At 43.5% G+C, this 17,290-nt stretch overlaps 1 protein-coding gene across 2 annotated transcripts in view; it reads left to right on the top strand.

The window, feature by feature from the left end:
• Nucleotides 1–1,154: 1,154 nt before the first annotated feature.
• The window catches only part of TXK (TXK tyrosine kinase), a 54,657-nt gene continuing 38,521 nt past the window's right edge, over nt 1,155–17,290 (top strand). Inside the window, exon 1 of one of the 2 annotated variants that reach the window (XM_045834413.1) lies at nt 1,155–1,278. In XM_045834413.1, coding sequence (XP_045690369.1) covers nt 1,191–1,278 — 88 coding nt within the window. In that variant the 5' untranslated portion in view covers nt 1,155–1,190. The remainder of the gene's footprint in view (nt 1,279–17,290) is intronic. The other variant, XM_045834415.1, reaches the window with a different exon arrangement.

Here is a 17,290-nt window from a genome sequence, read left to right as displayed (position 1 = left end):
GTTTCACCATGCCCCTGCCACAAAAACACGCACACACACCTTTTAACTGAATCGTAGTTCACTCAGGGAGTTGGTCGTATTCAAGTCATCCGCTGCTGTGATTGTCACACTTTTCCCCTCCCTTCCTCTCTCACCTTAACTCCTCCCTCCCCCTCCCATCCCCCTTCCATCCCCCTCCCATCCCCCTTCCATCCCCCTCCCATCCCCCTTCCATCCCCCTCCTATCCCCCCTTCCCTCTCTTTCTCCTTCCCTCCTTCTCTCCTTGCCTCCCTCCTTCCCTCCCCATCCTTCCCTTTTCACCTTGAGGAGCTGTGTTCGAAGTGCTCAAAGGCGCTGAGGAGAGTGAGGAGGAGCACAATCCTGGCACTAACTGTTACATTTACATTGGGTGTGGAAAACAAGGTAATACCTGGCACCATCTGGAAAATTTGTTTTCCAAAAATCTTTATATGTCTCACTAAAACTTAAAAAAAAAGTTTTTACGTAGAAGCAGAGCTAAGGCAAAAGGTAAAGTAAAAATAGAAGTATCCACCCAGAATGCTTAGAGATCTTAATCTATAAGGCAGGAAATAGGAAGGGCAATGTGAATGTGTTGTGTTTTCGCTAGAGTTGGTCCCTTTAGTTTCAGTGAATTTTTCTTTATATTTTCCAGTGGGACAAGGGAAAGCGCCCGGTGCATTTTGTATTGTTGTTTTTATGTTTCTTGGCCACACTCTAGTCCCTGTATGTGTACAGTTTCATTGGTTGCACGCTCCCCACCAGCATCCCCCCCAAAAAGGTGTCCTCATATGGTCCCTGAAGTGTCTGTACTGAGTGGGAGGACAGAGCATTCTAGACTTTGTATTCCAAAACCTAGAATCTGTTTCTGTTTCCACCACTGTGTCCCTTATCCTCTGCTTCTATTTCCTTCTGTCTCCAGGGAGGACAGTTTGATCTGCTGGTTTTTCAGGTCCCTTTTACCAAAATTCTGTGATTTCTTGAAAATGTTGTTTGCTGGAGTTGCCCACGCAGGTGGGAATGAGAAGCGACGTGCCCCACCCCCAGAGATCTGGATGCAGATTGGGGCGCTTTCTGATGCAGGCCATTGGGCTGTCATTCACATGCTGCTGAGGCTTCAGAACAGGAAAATGGGTGGGGCTGGCGTGGCCCATGAGACACACCGTGGGGGAGCTATGACTGCAGTTGAAAGATGTGTGTGTGTGACCAGAGCGCCGCTGCAGGACTGAAGCCGGTGTCGTCTGCCCTGGGCCGAAGTGCAGCCATGATTCTCTCCACCTGTAAGTGAGCCGGCCGTGTCAATTATCCCTGGGCTGCTTGGGGCGTGGTCCTCATCCGTGCACTCCAGAAGAGGTCTTCTGTAAGGCGCAGGGCTCATGACATCTGGAGGACAGTTCCCCCAGAGGTGACAGGGGTTGGTTTGTTATTTAAAGAATCGGTGTGGCGGTATCATTTTAGTAAATGCTCACCAGGGAGAAGGCAAAAGAAAGCAAAGCAAAAGCAGGGTCCTGAAATCTGTACAAGCGTGTAGAAAGGCAGTGAGCGAAGTGTTTTTAGAAGGATGCCTGGTGTTACCAACTCGGGTCGGAAGGCGAGGAGACCACGCTCTTGGTCTGGGTCTGCTGCAGCCTAGGAGGGCCACCTGTGGCACCTGCTTTGTGTCATGTTCTCATCTCTAAAATGGTGACTCTCTTTTTGCCTGCCTTCCAACCAGGTATCACACAGAAACAATAGATTAAAATGATAGACAGGTTCTTCCTGAACTTCATTTTGGAGTTGCTTCAGGAGACTGTTCAGTCCCATGTGCAGTTTTGGGAAATGCTTATTAAGTTAGCGGTCTGACTCAGAGGTCCTTATCATGCAAATAATTAAAAGTAGGGAAGAAAAACAGTCTTTGATTTTGATTCTAAGGAACCAAACTTCAACAAAGCTCTGTCACATCAGATGAAAGCAATCAAAGGCCAGCTAACAAAGTTTTCATGTTTCTGATTTTCAAGTGGCAATAGGAAAAAGTGATTGCAGCTTTCAAATGTTATCTGCCTAGCCCTGGTTAGGTTCACTTTCCGGTCAAGGCACATATAAGAAGCAACCAGTGAATGCATAAATAAGTGGAATAACAAATCGATGTCTCTCTCTCTCTCTCTCTCTTTCTTTCTCTCTCTCCCCCTCTTGCTCTCTAAAATGAATAAATTAAAAAATGAAAAAATAATGTTATCTGTTTAAACCAAATCACCTCATAGGACCCAACGCTTGCCAGTAGCATTTGTAAAAAAAAAAGTAATAAACCAGGTTGTTCCAGTTATACTGACCTGCATGTAAGTTAGGGCCTTGATCTTGCTGTGGGTAAAAACGGGGCTGCCTCCAATCAGAAGTGCAGGCCAAGCAGAGCAAGGCAGAAAGAGCAAAGAGGCAGCAGCCTCTTTCCCACCTCCCGGCAGTGGCAGGACAGAGATGAATGGTGGCTTCATAAAAACCCGTTTATCTAAAGCTATGTGAGCATCTGTTTTTCATTTCTGGTGAGGGCAGACCTAGAGAAGAGGCGATAAGTTATAATAGGAAGGGCTCAGCTCTATGTAAAATAAATAGTGGTGAGGGTCGGGACAGGAACTTGCAATTGCCCGAGGGACGAAATAAGTGACTACCTATTGGCGGGGTTGTGCTGGGGATCTTTCTGCCTGGCTCGGAAGGACATGGATGTGACCGACTCTCACTGTCCCTCCCAACTTATGATCATTTGATTTGATGGTAAGAATGCCTTCTTTTCTTTTGCTCTAAACTGCAGCTAGACTCGGCTCTTTCTTTCTTCTGGGTGGAACCGTGAGTATTTACTGTTGACATTAGAAAGCTAAGACAAGCCTCACAGCGTATTACTATGAATCAAAAAAAAAAAAAAGGGTTTGTGTTTGCCAGGCCAGGGGCATTTGCCACTGTTTGTTGCTTTAAGGGCTGTCGTAGAAGGCTGGCCGCGGAGTCCGCCGCAGGGCAGGAGCACTGGAGTGAGACAGTGATCGTACTGCATGTGGGGGAAGCCCAGGAGAGGCATGGGGCACGGCTCCAACGAGGTTCCGTGTGTGAAGTGTAACCCACATGGCTAGGCTTTCTACCAGCTACCAGTTGCCCTGAGAACGGCCCCAGTTCAGGGGTGTTAGAGGACATGGTGCAGGTGATAGAGCTGGGGGCTCAAAAAGCTCACCTCTTTCCTCCCTTCCACCTCATTTTCATCTAAGTTCTCAGCCTTTCTTTTCCTTTCAATGTATAAATGAAAGGGGATAATTTATATAAATGGTTCTGAAGTATCAGCATGCCTAGAGTGCACCTGGGATGCTGTTGAAATGCAAGTTTCTGGACTCAACTGCATAATCTGCAGAGTGCGGTCCGGACCCCTTAATCACAGTGCGATTAAGAGGCCCTTTCTAGGGCCTCTGTTTTCAGAGCCTTCTCTTGTTCCTTATTGCATGTGATTCCCACACCAGCCCTGCCAAGTTAGCATCTTCTGTTGTTACTGTATGAGGACAAACAGCGTGGCTGCCCAGAGAGGCGCTAAGATGGTCCCCCGTGATGTCCACCCCTTGGTATCCACACCCTGTGCACTCCCTCTCCATGAGTATGAATCGAGCCTGGTAACTTCTCATGAATGGAATGTTGTGAAAATGATGCAGTATAACTTCTGAGACAAAGTTGCAAAGATCCCATGGCTTCTGCCCTAGTGCTCTTGGGCTGTCTGTCTCTTGGGTCACCTGCCATGCTGTGAGTAGCCTCTGGAGACTGCCCATCACAAGAACCAGGGCTCCAAGGCCTGCTGACTGCAGTGCGAGTGAACTTGGAAGTGGATTCTCCAGCTCAGCCCAGCTAAGCTGTGCCTGGACTCCTGACCCACAGAAATTGTGAGGCCATAAATGTTTTATGCCTCTAAGTTTGGGGAGAATTTGTTTCCAACATTAGATAACTAATTCAGTGCCAAAACGAGAAAGAGCTGTGGGCTACCACTTGGACTCAGGCTGGAGCCAAATTCTCAGAAACAGAGAATTTCTCAATGCTGATATGGACATGAGTACACAGGGGTCTTTTCTTTGGTTGGTAAATCATTTCGCTGTTATCCCCCTGCACTGCCTGTCATATTTATGGTCATGGTAGCCACTGTCGCCATATCAGTGAGGGTTCCATGTCTTCTCATGCGCTGACCTGCAGATTCCCCCGTTGCTCTCAGCGATGCCCACCTGGCCAGCATCGCCTGGCCATTGCCTGCCCGCCGAGTGGCACTGAGCGCAGCTTCCGGTACGGTGCTGACCACACCGGCAGGGCTGGTGGCCCGGGGCTTCTTCACATCACAAGCTGGCCAGATGGCTTCGGTGTGATTTCTGTGTGTGCTGCAGAAACTCGGCTCACAGACGACAACAGCCTTCTAGGAAACAACTACTCTGAGACCCGGGGGCGGGGCGGACTTGTGTGCAAGATGGCTGCCTGCAGCTCACATCAGCTCATTACCGGGGAGACAGCAAAATTCCTGCACAGAGCAGACGAGGGCTCCGGGGTGCTGGAATGTTCTGGGGTGAGGGGTCCCCCTGGCCAGAGCTGTGAACAGATGAGCAGTCTTCAGGGAGCCTCTGCTTTTCCTTCGAGCACCCTTTGCTCCCAGAAACACCATCTTCTCTGGTGCCCAGTGACCTTCTAACCTCCCAGGCTTCTAGAATCTCCTTACCCCTTCCTCACCCTCAGCACCCTTTAGCCCCAGCCAGACCAAGCACTGTTCTAATCTTCCACCCAAATTTATCCACTTACTGTCCCATGAGTTAGGTACCTGTTTTCTGTTAGTAAGCAATGAGTCCCTTAATGTAGTTACTCCTCTTACTTCAAGGTTTCACAGACAAGGATACTGTTAAAAACAAGTTTGAAAATCTGGCATAGAGTTGTTAGTTTATTTTGCCCATAGGTTTAAAAAGATTAACATCTATGGTGACCATCAGTTCCTAGAAGAATGACCATTTCAATATCAAAAAGAAATACACATAGGGGTGTTCTTTCAGCATTCTTGTTCAATGTGTTCTTTGAATGTCAAAAGGAGGCATGCACACAAAACAAGAATAATTTAACACTCCAATATATAGACTGTGGACTCAGGACAGCTTCCTAAAATGAAAAAAATGAAAATGTTAGTGTTTCTCTCCCCTCCCTTCCCTTCTTCCTCCTTCATTGGTGTGGATTCTTGGCTTGGCATTTGGAAAGCCTCTTCTGGTGCTTAGTCAGAGGTAGAAATCCATGATAAATAAAGCTAGTTATGTGTCACACCTCCCAGATAACAGGTTAAATCAATGAAAATGTGTCTGTCTTCAAGAGGCCCCTAAGAGAGATAGAGTTCTTCCTGGCTGGTGTGGCTCAGTGGATTGAGTGCCTGCTTGCCAACCAAACGGTTGCTGGTTCAATTCCCAGTTAGGGCACATGCCTGGGTTGTGGGCCAGGTCCCCAGTGGGGGCACATGAGAGACAACCACCCACTGATGTTTCTCTCCCTCTCTTTCTTACTCTCTTCTCCTCTCTAAAAATAAATAAATAAAATCTTAAAAAAAGGGAGAAAGTTCTGTGGTGGGAATTTATGACAGTAATGAGGGAGTTTCGCCTTTCAGTAAATTTCTGAAGAAAAAAAAAGGCATGTTTTGCAGTGAGCTTAGAGGCGCAGCTCTAATCACCCAGAGAGCTGTTTTCTCCAAAGCCACAGGTTTTCAAGCTGCAAATGCAGTTGGCACCAGAATTCCTTGGCTTAAAGCCACGACCTGGAGTACGTGGGTGGGCGACTATCCGGCCCGAGAGTTCGGGGCAACTCTCGAAACTGAGCCAGTTACTCATGTTTTCAAATAAAAATCTGTAGCTATCTGCTAGTTATTGTGACAAAATTAAGGAGGAATGAATTTCACTTGAACCACTGATTCAAAATGAAACTCTGACATCGGAAATGCCAGGGGATGAACACGAGGTTACACTGTTACATAAACCTCAAAACATTAGAAACGGAAGGTGCGCCACCGGCGTAGCTTCCCAGACAGCAGTGGCGCACAGCTTTTCATCGAGTGTTTGTTTGTTGTGCTGAAAGGTGGCCGTAGGAGCGGTTCTGGGAAGCGGTGCTTCTCACATTCATTCCCTTCCAGCGCCCCCTGGTGGAAACCCGGTCTCAGAAAGAGCCGTGGTGTAGCCCGGGGAGGGGAAAGGAATGCTAACCAGGCACGGGTGAGAGGAGACGCAAGCCTTCCCAGAAAAGAACACAAATACCAAATAAAATGAGAGGCTGCACTGCCTGACCCATGAGAGGTGCGCCACTTCCTAAAGGTCACAGAGATTCCGTTGGATGTGATGACCTTTTCCGGATTTGCTGGTCTGTGATATGTAATTAAAGGTATTTGCTGGGGAATAAGAAGCAGATGAAAAGAACAGCGCAGATGTCCGCCTGAGGGAGGCGACTGGCTCCTTCCTGCGATAATCCTCTACCCGGAATACTTCCTTCCAGTGGGCAAATAGTCATTGCCCATCTCTGGGGCATTTTAGTCTCTCTGGCAAAAGCCCTTGATATGTATGAGTTTTGGCATAAATTGAGAATTTTCCAAAGGTGTAAAAATGCTTTCTTTCTGAAGACACATCAGCAAAACAATCCCAAGAATAGTTTCTGTAATCAGAGTAGGAATGTGGAAGTTACTCTGTGTATTTATTCACCTGGGAGACCTGTGATGCTGTAAATTGAAAATGACCCCACACCTAATAATCATTGATAACAGCTTTGGAATGAATCAATCCATGAATATTCTATAAAGATGAATGGTGTCTTGGAAAGCCATGCCCAGCAAGGAACACCAGGGAGCTGTTCGGCTTTCACAATTTTTTTTTGCTTACTTAGCAAGCAATTCTTTATCGGGCAGCAGCTATTTGTTAGCAACTGCGCTGGGCAGAAGGGAGGGAGCTGTCCACAAGGCAGAAGTTGGCCTTCCTGCCCACAGCTGCTGTGGATCACCAGGGGAGAGAGACCAAGAACCTTATCATAATGAAAGCAATGGCAGGGTAGGTTGGTACCTCTATCGGAGGGCAACTGTCTTGGCTATTGAATCGGGAAAACAAAGTATTTAAAGATGCTTTCTCTTAAATAACAGGCTTTGGGAAAGAGCAAAGGCAACCAAGGGAATGTCGTTGGGTTTATAATCCACTCTGCTTGTGTGTGATCATGTTTTGTGGGTTCAGGGAACAGGAGAAGGCTTTTTTCTTAGTTCCCAGATACCAATTCTGCCTGCTGACTGATACCAGCAATTTCTATGTGTTTCAAGTCAAGGTATTAGGATGGTTCATTTTGTGATTCTACTTGGCTGGGACATGCTGCCCAGATATTTGGTCAAACATTATTTTGGATGTTTCTGTGAAGGTGTTTTGGGGATGAGATTAACATTTACATAGGGTGTATTTTGAGTAAAACAGATTATCCTCCATAATGCAGGTGGGCCTCATTTAATCAGTTGAAGGCCTTAATAGAACAAAGACTGACCTCCCCTGAGCAAGTAGGAATTCTGCCAGAAAACTGCCTTCAGTCTTGAACTGTAGCTCTTCCCTGAGAATCTGGCCCACCAGCCCATCCCACCAAAGTTCGAACATGCCAGCCTCCACAATCATTTGAGCCAATTCCTTGGAATAAATCTTTCTGTACATGCTAATACAGGTGTCATGCCCCAAACATGAAAATACCTTCAAAAGAAACTACAGTACATGTTTACTATTATATCATTTATACCTTATCAAGGATAGGTTTTTCCCTGACCGCTGTGGTTCAATTGGTTGGGCATTGCTCCACGAAGTGAAAGGTTGCTGGTTCGATTCCCAGACAGGGCACATGCTTGGGTTGCAGTCCAGTCCCCACTTGGGACATGTATGAGAGGCAACCAACTGATGCTTCTCTCTAACATCGTTGTTTTTCTCCCTCTCTTTCTCCCTCCCTTCCCCTCTCTCTAAAAATAAATAAACAAAATCTTTAAAAAGAAAAAAAAGAATAAGTTCCAGAGTCTCTCCTAGGAGCTGTTTTGATCATGGGAGAGAAAGCCAGTTAGAGTCCTGAGCAGAAGGAACATTTGTCTCCGAGTCAGGGGTAAGAATGGGCCCAGCACGGAGCAGTTGCAGGCCGAGGGTCAGCTTTGGCTTACTGGGCCTTCTTCCGTTGTTTTGTCTAAGAGGGAGAACCACACCTGCTTCTTGTCTATTTACTTTAAATACATCCTGTGAGTACCCCAAAAGTTCCCAGGAACTGGGTAGGGGGAAATGCTGAAAGTTAAATGAGTAACTGCTATGTTCTAGGCACTTTGCCTCAGCTATCTTTTTTTCCTACCCTCTACACATCTTCTACTGCATTTTATCAGTATACGGTGATTCTTTTTTAAAAATACTTTTACTTTTAAATTAAAGTCGATGTGCAATATTGTACTAGTTTCAGATGAAGAACCCCCTGATTAGACATTTATATAATTTATGAAATGATCACCCTGATAAATATAATACCTACCTGACACCATACATACAAGTAGTTATTACAGTATTATTGATTATATTCCCTATGCTGTACATTACATCTCTGTGACTATTCTATAGCTACCAAGTTGTATTCCTTAACCCTTTCACCTTTTTCACCCATCCACCCAACCCCCCTCCCATTTGGCAACCGTCATAATGTTCTCTGTATCTATGAGTGTGTTTGCTTTTTTAGATTGCATATATAAGAGACATCATCTGACATTTGTTTCTTTTCTTTCTGATTTAGGCCATTTAGCATACACGAAATAAGTCATGTCCACCCTTGCTGTTGCAGATGGCAAGATTTCTTTCTTTTTTTATAGCTGCATCACATTTCAATGGATATATGCACCACTTCCTTATCCATTCATTTACTGATGGACACTTAGGCTGGTTCCGTTATCTTGGCTGTTGTAAATAATGCTGCAATGAACATATGGATGTATATGTCTTTTCAATTTAGTGTTTTGGGTGTTTGTTTTTTTTTTTTTTTTTGATAAATACCCAGAAGTGGAGTGTCTGGGTTGTTCTTTGTCTCTTGTTATAGCCTTTGCGCAAAATCCTGTGTTTTGTCTGGTGTAAGTACTGCTAACCCAGCCTTTTTTTTTTTTTGGCTTCCATTTTCATGAAATATCTTTTTCCATCCCTTTACTTTCAGTCTGTATGTGTCTTTCGATCTGAAATGGGTCTCTTGTAGAGAATATACGTAAGGGTTTCGTTTTGTTATCCATTCAGTTACTGTATATTTTTTTATTAGAGCATTTAATCCATCAACATAATAGCATTTAAAGTAATTGTTGCTATAAGAGGACTAGATGATAATGGAAAACTATAATAAAGATTATATATTTAAACTAAAAAATATTTGTTGAGATATGTATATTTCTAAAATATATCAAAATTTTAGATTTTGTAAATTTTGTACTTTTGTATTTTTTCAGTTGAATTTTAAATGTCAGAAATTTTTCTGTAATTTTACTTTCTGGTAAGAACTTTAGAAATGTCATAATTTTTCAGTTAGCTCAGAATTTATACATGCATGGTAGCCATCTCCTACTAAATTGTGACATTGTATTTTGGCGGATTGGTTAATTTGTATATTTAAAGATATTACAGATGTACAATTAAAAACACAACAAAAAATAGGATATTTAGTAAGAGTACCTATTCTCATTTAAAACACACAAATTACATGTTCATTAGAATACCTTCTATATTTTCTTTCTTGATCTCAATGACCAACTTTTGTTGTTGTTTGGAATACTAACCATTATATACATTCTTATGACAATTTATAAGGTAGTATCCATAATAGCAATATTTTGTCCTTTCTAAACACAAAACAGTTTTTAAAAAATATATTGTCTTATTGGTTTTGTTTAAGTATGCTCTATATCATAGCCTTTTCTCTGAACACTCTTAATACATATATAGTAATATATTTACCTCAAAACCTTACCTAAGTGGAAATATGAAAGGCATACTTCCAGTTGATATTCAGTAGCAGCTTTACCTAGTTTTCATAAAGTAGTCTAACTCTATTGGTCAGAGTTGTCATTGTTTGTATGTAATTGTGATACATAACATGACAACATTTATTATGTTGAAGAATAACTTTTAATTAACTGACAATTCTTTAGTGATAAATCACCAATAGAAAAATAAGTCTTCCATTTATAAACTTAAAAAAAATAATCATGGATAGATATGTATTTAATACCACTTTATTACTCATATTTGTTATCCTTTTTCTTCTTAAAAAAGACCCTTTAACATTTCTTGTAATACTGGTTTGGTGGTAATAAACTCCTTCAGCTTTTTCTTGTCTGGGAAGTTTTTTATCTGTCTTTTGATTCTAAGTGATAGCTTTGCTGAGCAGAGTAGTCTTGATTGTAGGTTCTTGCTTTTCATCATTTTGAACATTTTGTACTAATTCTTTCTGGCCTGCAAAATTTCTATTAAGAAATCAGCTGACAGTCTTATGGAAACTCCCTTGTAGGTAACTATCTGCTTTTCTTCTTGCTGCTTTTAAGATTCTCTCCTTGTTTTTAACCTTTGTCATTGTATTTTATTTATTTTATTTTATTTTTTTAAGATTTTATTTTGCCTGTCACACATCCCCACTCTGCCCCCAACTGGGGACCTGGCCTGCAGCCCAGGCATGGGCTGACTAGAAATTGAACCAGCAACCTCTTGGTCCGCAGGCTGGCACTCAATCTGCTGAGCCATACCAGCCAGGGCATCCTTTGGCATTTTAATTATGCTGTGTCTTGGTGTGGGCCTTTCTGGGTTTATCTTGTTTGTGACTATCCTGAACTTGTATGTCTATTTCCTTCACCAGGTTAGGGAAGTTTTCTATCATTATTTTTTCAAAGAGGTTTTCAATTTCTTGCCTCTCTCTTCTCCTTCCATCACCACCGTGATGCAAATGTTGTATGCTCAAAATTGTCCCAGAGGCTCCTTGACCTAGCCTAATTTTTTTGTTATGTTTTTTTCTTTTTGCCGTTCTAATTGTTTTCTGCTTACTTATAGTTGAAATTGCTGCTTTGATCCTTTGCGTCATCTATTCTACTGTTGATTCCCTGTAATGTACTCTTCATTTCAGTTAGTGTATTCTTCACATCTAACTGGTTATTTTTTATGGTTTATATGTCCTTTTTTTATGCTGTTGAAGTTCTCACTAAGTTTCTTGAACATTCTTATAACCATTGTTTTGAACTCTGTACTTGGTCATTTGCTTGCCTCCATTTCATTTTGTTTTTCTTCTGGATTTTTCTCCTGCAAAGTCATTTAGGACATGTTCCTTTGTTTCCTCTTTTGGCTGCTTCCCTCTGTTTAGGTCCATGTATCAGGTAGAACTGCTATGTCTCCCAGGCTTGGCAGAGTGGCCTAATGTAGCAGGTGTCCTGCAGGGCCCAGTGGCATAGCCTCCCTTGTCACTTGAGCTGGCATTTCAGGTGTGCCTCCCATGTGGTCTGTGAGCACCCTCCTGTTGTAGTGGAGCCTTGATTGCTGTTGGCATGTCATTGGGAGGAACTGGCCTCCAGGGCGATTGCCTGTGAGGACTGGCGGCTACTGCAGGGGAGGAGCTGCTGCGTAGGAGCTGACCCCATAGAGCAGGACTTGCTTCCGTGGGGCCTTGGTGCCCATTGAGTCCATCCTTTGAGTGGGTTGCTTTTGGGGGTGGTTGGGTTGTAATCCAGCACGGTCTGAAGCTGACTGCCAAGAGCACATGCTCTGGAGCCTCCTGGGAGGTGCTGGGCAAGGTCAGCCACCACCTGTGCCCTGCCCGGGGTCACCTGACATGAGCTACAGTGCAATCTTCAGATGGCTGCTACTTGTGCTGGGCTTGGAAGTGCTCAGAGAGGTCACACTATGAACTGAGGCTGGCTGCCTCAGTTAGTGCCAGGCCTGGGGCCACCTAGCAAGAAGTATGAGTACACAGAGGCCAGATGCTGCTTGTTTCTAAGGTTTTAGGAAAGCCAGGTGAGGCTGTTTGTATGGAAAAGACCCTGGAAACTGTTTGAGTAGGCCTGCAAGTTGGGTGGGAGGGGTCTCAGGGTATCACCAGGGTGGGGCAAGTGACCAAAGAAAGGTCAGTGCCCCTGACTAAATTGTCAGGTATCGCATGTTTTAAAAATTTTGCAGCACACTGGTTGAAAATTGCTGCCTTAGATTATCAAATAAAAAAAAAGATAACTACCAACACAATAACCATCTGGTGTTAACTTTCTGTCTTGAACCATAAATATATAGGTCATATAGTAGAGTTGCATCTTATTGGTCATGTTGCATAATAAGGTTGCATCTGATTGGTTAATTCTTGGGAACAGAAATCCTATGCATAAGTATAGACACCTGATTTTTTAAAAAAGTCACAGTGGAGTAATAAGGGTAGGTAATTACTGTTATTATTTTTGGTAAATCAAAATTATACCTTTTCATTGTCAGATTGGCAAAAATATATTTTTGGTGTGCTACAGAATTATAGTAATTAGTCTGTGTGCTGTGAGATGAAAAAAATTGAAAATCACTGCCATATACTATTCTATTACAGAAAAAAAAAATTGAACACCAGAGAGGTTTTACCCATTTTATTTATCATCTCATAGTTTAATGCTTGGTTTTGGGTAAGCTTCATTTTTTCTTTTGAATATATCTGGGATGAAAGATTAGACTTCTGACCTACTACAAGTGCTAGCTAAAGGTCCGGAAGCTCAGTTTTCTTCAGCTTTACTGTTCCACATAGTGGAACAGCTGACCACAAAAGATCGTGGTAAGCCTAGTTTTCATTGTGGCCAGCTTCAAGCTGTGAGATAGCGTGTGGTAGAGTGAGTTACTGAGAAGTAGAGCCCAGGTGTAATGTGAGGGTGTAGATACTGGGGGAGCCTTACTGAAGAGTTAGTTATTTATTGGGTTTTGCTATGTGCCAAGCACCAACGCTGGCTGCTATCAAGGAGACAAAAATGCAGGAGACGCAGTCCTGGAAGTTGGAGAGCTTACAGTCTAGATCAATGGGGTGATCTAGTTAGATCCCAGTTAGGGGTGATTTTGCCTCTAGAGGACATTTGACAATACCTGGAAACACTTTGGTTTTCACAGCTGGGAGGAGACGGGGTGGGTGTCAGAGGGGTGGGAGGTGTTACAGCTGGCCTGTAGTGCAGAGCGGGCCAGTGCTGCTGCTCAACCAACAGTACACAGAGCAGGCCCCACAACGAAGACTAATCTGACTTAAAATGTCAATGGTGGTGCCATTGAGAAACGCTGTGAGAACTGAAACCTACACAAAGAGATTTTAATGACCATCTAGTTAAGTGCCACAGTGCAGGACAGAGCACGTGTTCTTTGGGAGCCCACAGGAAGATAAGCTGGGAGTGGACTGCAGTGTGTTTCTTTGCTGTTTTGGGGGGCAGTTTTTTGTTTGTTTGTTTTTTTTACTCCGGAGGCAGGCAAGGTGTCTGTGAGAATAGAGCAAGTGGAAGAAGTTGGTGCAACAGGCACTAACCGGTGAATACTGAGAGAGTAGAGTGGACTGTATGGTGGAAGGCCTTGAAAATAAAGGGAGGTACACTCTAGTTGCCCTATGTGGTTAAGAGTCTTTTTAAGGTGCTGAAGATGTAGCGCCGTTAGCTGAGACAGACCTTGAAAGAAATGTATACAATGGATTGAAGGAGAGCGAGCTCAGAGGCAGGGGATTTAGCCAGTTCCTTCAGTCACTGAGCGAACACTGGTTGCACGGTGATGAAGAGCAGAGACTCTGGAGTCAGCCTGCCTGGGGTCTGGTCCTGGCCCTGCACTCACAAGCCCCTGACCCTCAGCAAGGAAGAGTCTCTTTGTGGTTAAAATTCGTCACCTGTAAAGGGGCCTCTACTTCACAGAGTCACTGTGGGGATTAAATAAATTAATTCAGAAGTACAGGTGTGGGCTGATGAGGGCTTGGTAACAGGGGAAATATAAAGTAAAATGCCAAACAATTTGAACAGATGAATGGCAGATTGTATATAAAGGATGAGGCTCAAAAAGAATCTAAGATTTCTATGGTGGACTCATCCATACACAGACCTGGGGAAACTGGAAAGAGAAAGCGACAGAATAGTTTTCTTATTGAGACTAGGGAGGGAGATGGTAATTCTGGTTGGGCAGAAGGTAAGACAGTGGCTGAAATAAAGAATTTAAAAGCCTTTTGTATCCATCACTAAAAATCATGTACATGTGAAAAGTTATTAATCCTAAAAGAGGCACCCAACTTTCTAAGCCACAATCCTACCTGGTTTTCTGGGGATTTTCCTTTTTTTGAATCTAAAAGTTTTAGTTTTTAAAATATTTCAAGCATATGGGAAAATAAATAGAGAATAATAAAACATGCCAGTGAGTATTCAAGGAGTAAAGTGGCCATTACGGACACTTTTTCGTCCTGGAAGCTATTACAGATGCTCCTCCTCTTATGATGGCGTCATGCCCTGATATTGAAAGTTGAAAATATTGTAAGTTGAAAATACATCGAACCCACCTAACCTATCAAACATCATAGCTTAGACTAGCCTACCTCATCTGTGCTCGGGACACAAGATCTCCCCACCGTGAAAAAATGCTGGCAACTCAGGGCACTGTAGAACACTGGTTGTGTGATCGTGTGGCTGGCTGGGGGCTGTGGCTCGCTGCGGCTGCCCAGCATCGTGAGAGAGTATCACACCACATATCGCAAGCTCAGGAAAAGATCAACATTCAAAGTGTGGTTTCTACTGAGTGATTTTGCACCATTATCATCTTGAAATATTGCAAGTTGAACGGGTGTAAGTTAGGATCATCCATAAATGGTTTTGGTTTATCTTAAGACATGAGGCCATAGGTGATCCCTGCTCTCTGGCCGGACCATCTTATAAAGGTTTCTAGGCTGAATACAGACTTCACTCTGCCTTGACCTGTGGCCGAATTGTTCTCCATCTTCAGACTCTACTAAGACTCCCTGCCACACAGCCAGTCAGGGAGCCTATCTTCCCTTATTACAAGGAGTTTCATAATCTCATTCTACACCCAAATACAGGTTTCATTTTCTCATTAGGACTGAATCTAGACAGACAGGTGCTCTGACAAGGTTATAATTTGATGCTCCTTTGAACCAATTCATTCATATACTCATTCACATATTCATTCACTCAAGAAACATTTGTTGAGTATATTTTTGTGTCCAACACTGTTCTAGCCTCTTGGGCTATAACTGTGAACAAGATAGACAAATACACTGCTTACCTTCTAGTGGGAGAGACCAACAGTGAAACAATTTACAAATGAATGACATATACATTAGGAAGTGAGAAATGCTATTTAAAAAAAGAAAAGAAAATGTAAAGCACAGTAAGTAATGCCAAAGTTAGGGAGTACGAGTGGCAGTAATAGTCGTCCAGGGTGTTTGAGAAGGAGAGATTTGAGCAGACTCGAAGCAGTGGAGTGAAGAAGGTTGAGCCCCGGGGGAACAGAGCTCCAGGCGAACAGAAGCCGAGAGCCCACGGGAAGAGCAGGCTGGGTGTGTGCCAGAAGCACGGTGAGGGCAGTGTGGCCGGAGAGAATGAGCAGCGGCACGTGGGAGAGAAGTGAGTGGCCACAGGAGCTAGACCACAAGGGCTCTCACACGCTATTGTGAGAAATGTGGCTATAACTCAAGTGAAGTGGGAGCTAATGTGAGGTTTGGACGTAAGGAGGACCATGATCCTGTCTGGGTTGTAAATTAATCACTCTGGCCACGGTCTTGAGAATAAACCATAGGGGGTTCTGGGAAGAAGCAGGAAGAAGTTGGGAGGCTGTTGCTATAATCCAGATGAGCTGGTGGGGGCTTAGACCATGGCAGTAATGGGAGGGTGGGGGAAAGCAGTAAGATTCTGTGTGTGTTTTAAATAGTGTGAAATAAAACATAAATGAAACAAAATAGTCGAATACATAAATAAAACAAAACAAAAATTAAAGCATGAAATCTACCATTTTAACCAGTTGTAAGTATACAGCCCAGTGGCATTGAGTACGGTCACAGGTGGTACAGCCATGGTGTCACCATCCATCTCCAGAACTTTTTCATCATTACAAACTGAAACACTTGAATGCGTTTTGAAGGCAGAGTCAGCATACTTTCCTGACAGGCTGATTTGGGGTGTGGGAAAGAGGAGTCAAAGGTGGCACTAAGATTGTTGGCCTGAGCACCTGGAAACACGATGTAGCTATTGAAAAGCTGGCGAAGGGCGAGGAGAGCACATTTGGAGGAGAAGGAAGATAAAGAGTTCAGATGAGATTTCTTTGTGTTAATATGAGGTGTTTCCTAGACATCCCAGTGGGAAATTTCAGGTTACATTTGGGTATGTAACTCTGGAGTTCATTAGAACTGGGTTAGAAGTATATATTAAGGTGTCCTCAGCAGATAGATTTTAAACATTTTTTTGAATGAAAAATTTTTCATTGAATTTATTAGAGTGACATTGGTGAATAAGGATATGTACATTTCAGGTGCACAATGGGTAATCTGCCTGACAGTTTTCAGGCACCACAAACAATTAGACACTAAATGGGGTAAATAGGACAGAGAGAAGAGAAGAAGTCAAAGGCTTTGGGACAGCCCAGCATCACACCCAGTCTAAGAGGTTAGAAGGAGGAGAAGAAAGCAGCAAGGAAGACTGAGAAGAAGGAAAACCAAGAGGACGTGGGTCAAATGCTACTGAGAGGTACAGTAAGTTTCTGACTTAGACTTGGCCATTGCATGTAGCAGTGTGGTGGTTACTGGTGACCCTAGTGAGAGCTGTTTTGGGGAAAGGGTAGGGACAAAAACTTGAATAGGTTCAGAGAAAATGGGAGGGGAAGGATTGGAGTCAGCAAGTACAGAGTACTCATTTCTAGATTGTAAAGAAATGGGGAGCAAAGCTGAAGGAAGAAATAAGATCAGGCGTGGTTTGTTTTGTTTTGTTTTTAATGGGTGAAGTAACAGCATGTTTGTTTGCTGATGGGAATGATCCAGTAAAGAGAGAAAAATGGTGATGTGGGAAAGGGAGGGAGTATTTTTAAAATTTTGTATTTGAGCCCTGGCTGGTGTGGTTCAGTGGACTGAGTGCTGGCCTGTGAACCAAAAGGTTGTTGGTTTGATTCCAGTCACAGCACATACCTGCATTGTGGGCCAGGTTCCCAGTTGGAGGTGTGCGAGAGGCAGCCTATTGATGGATCTCTCATACATTGATGTTTCTCTCCCTCTCTTTCTCCCTCCCTTCCTATCTCTCTAAAAACAAAT

The sequence above is a fragment of the Phyllostomus hastatus genome, unplaced genomic scaffold, assembly GCF_019186645.2.
Source record: "Phyllostomus hastatus isolate PE091 unplaced genomic scaffold, TTU_PhHast_1.1 phas_contig_196, whole genome shotgun sequence".
In the NCBI taxonomy this organism is placed as follows: domain Eukaryota; kingdom Metazoa; phylum Chordata; class Mammalia; order Chiroptera; family Phyllostomidae; genus Phyllostomus; species Phyllostomus hastatus.
This window is presented reverse-complemented; position numbering and strand designations above follow the sequence as displayed.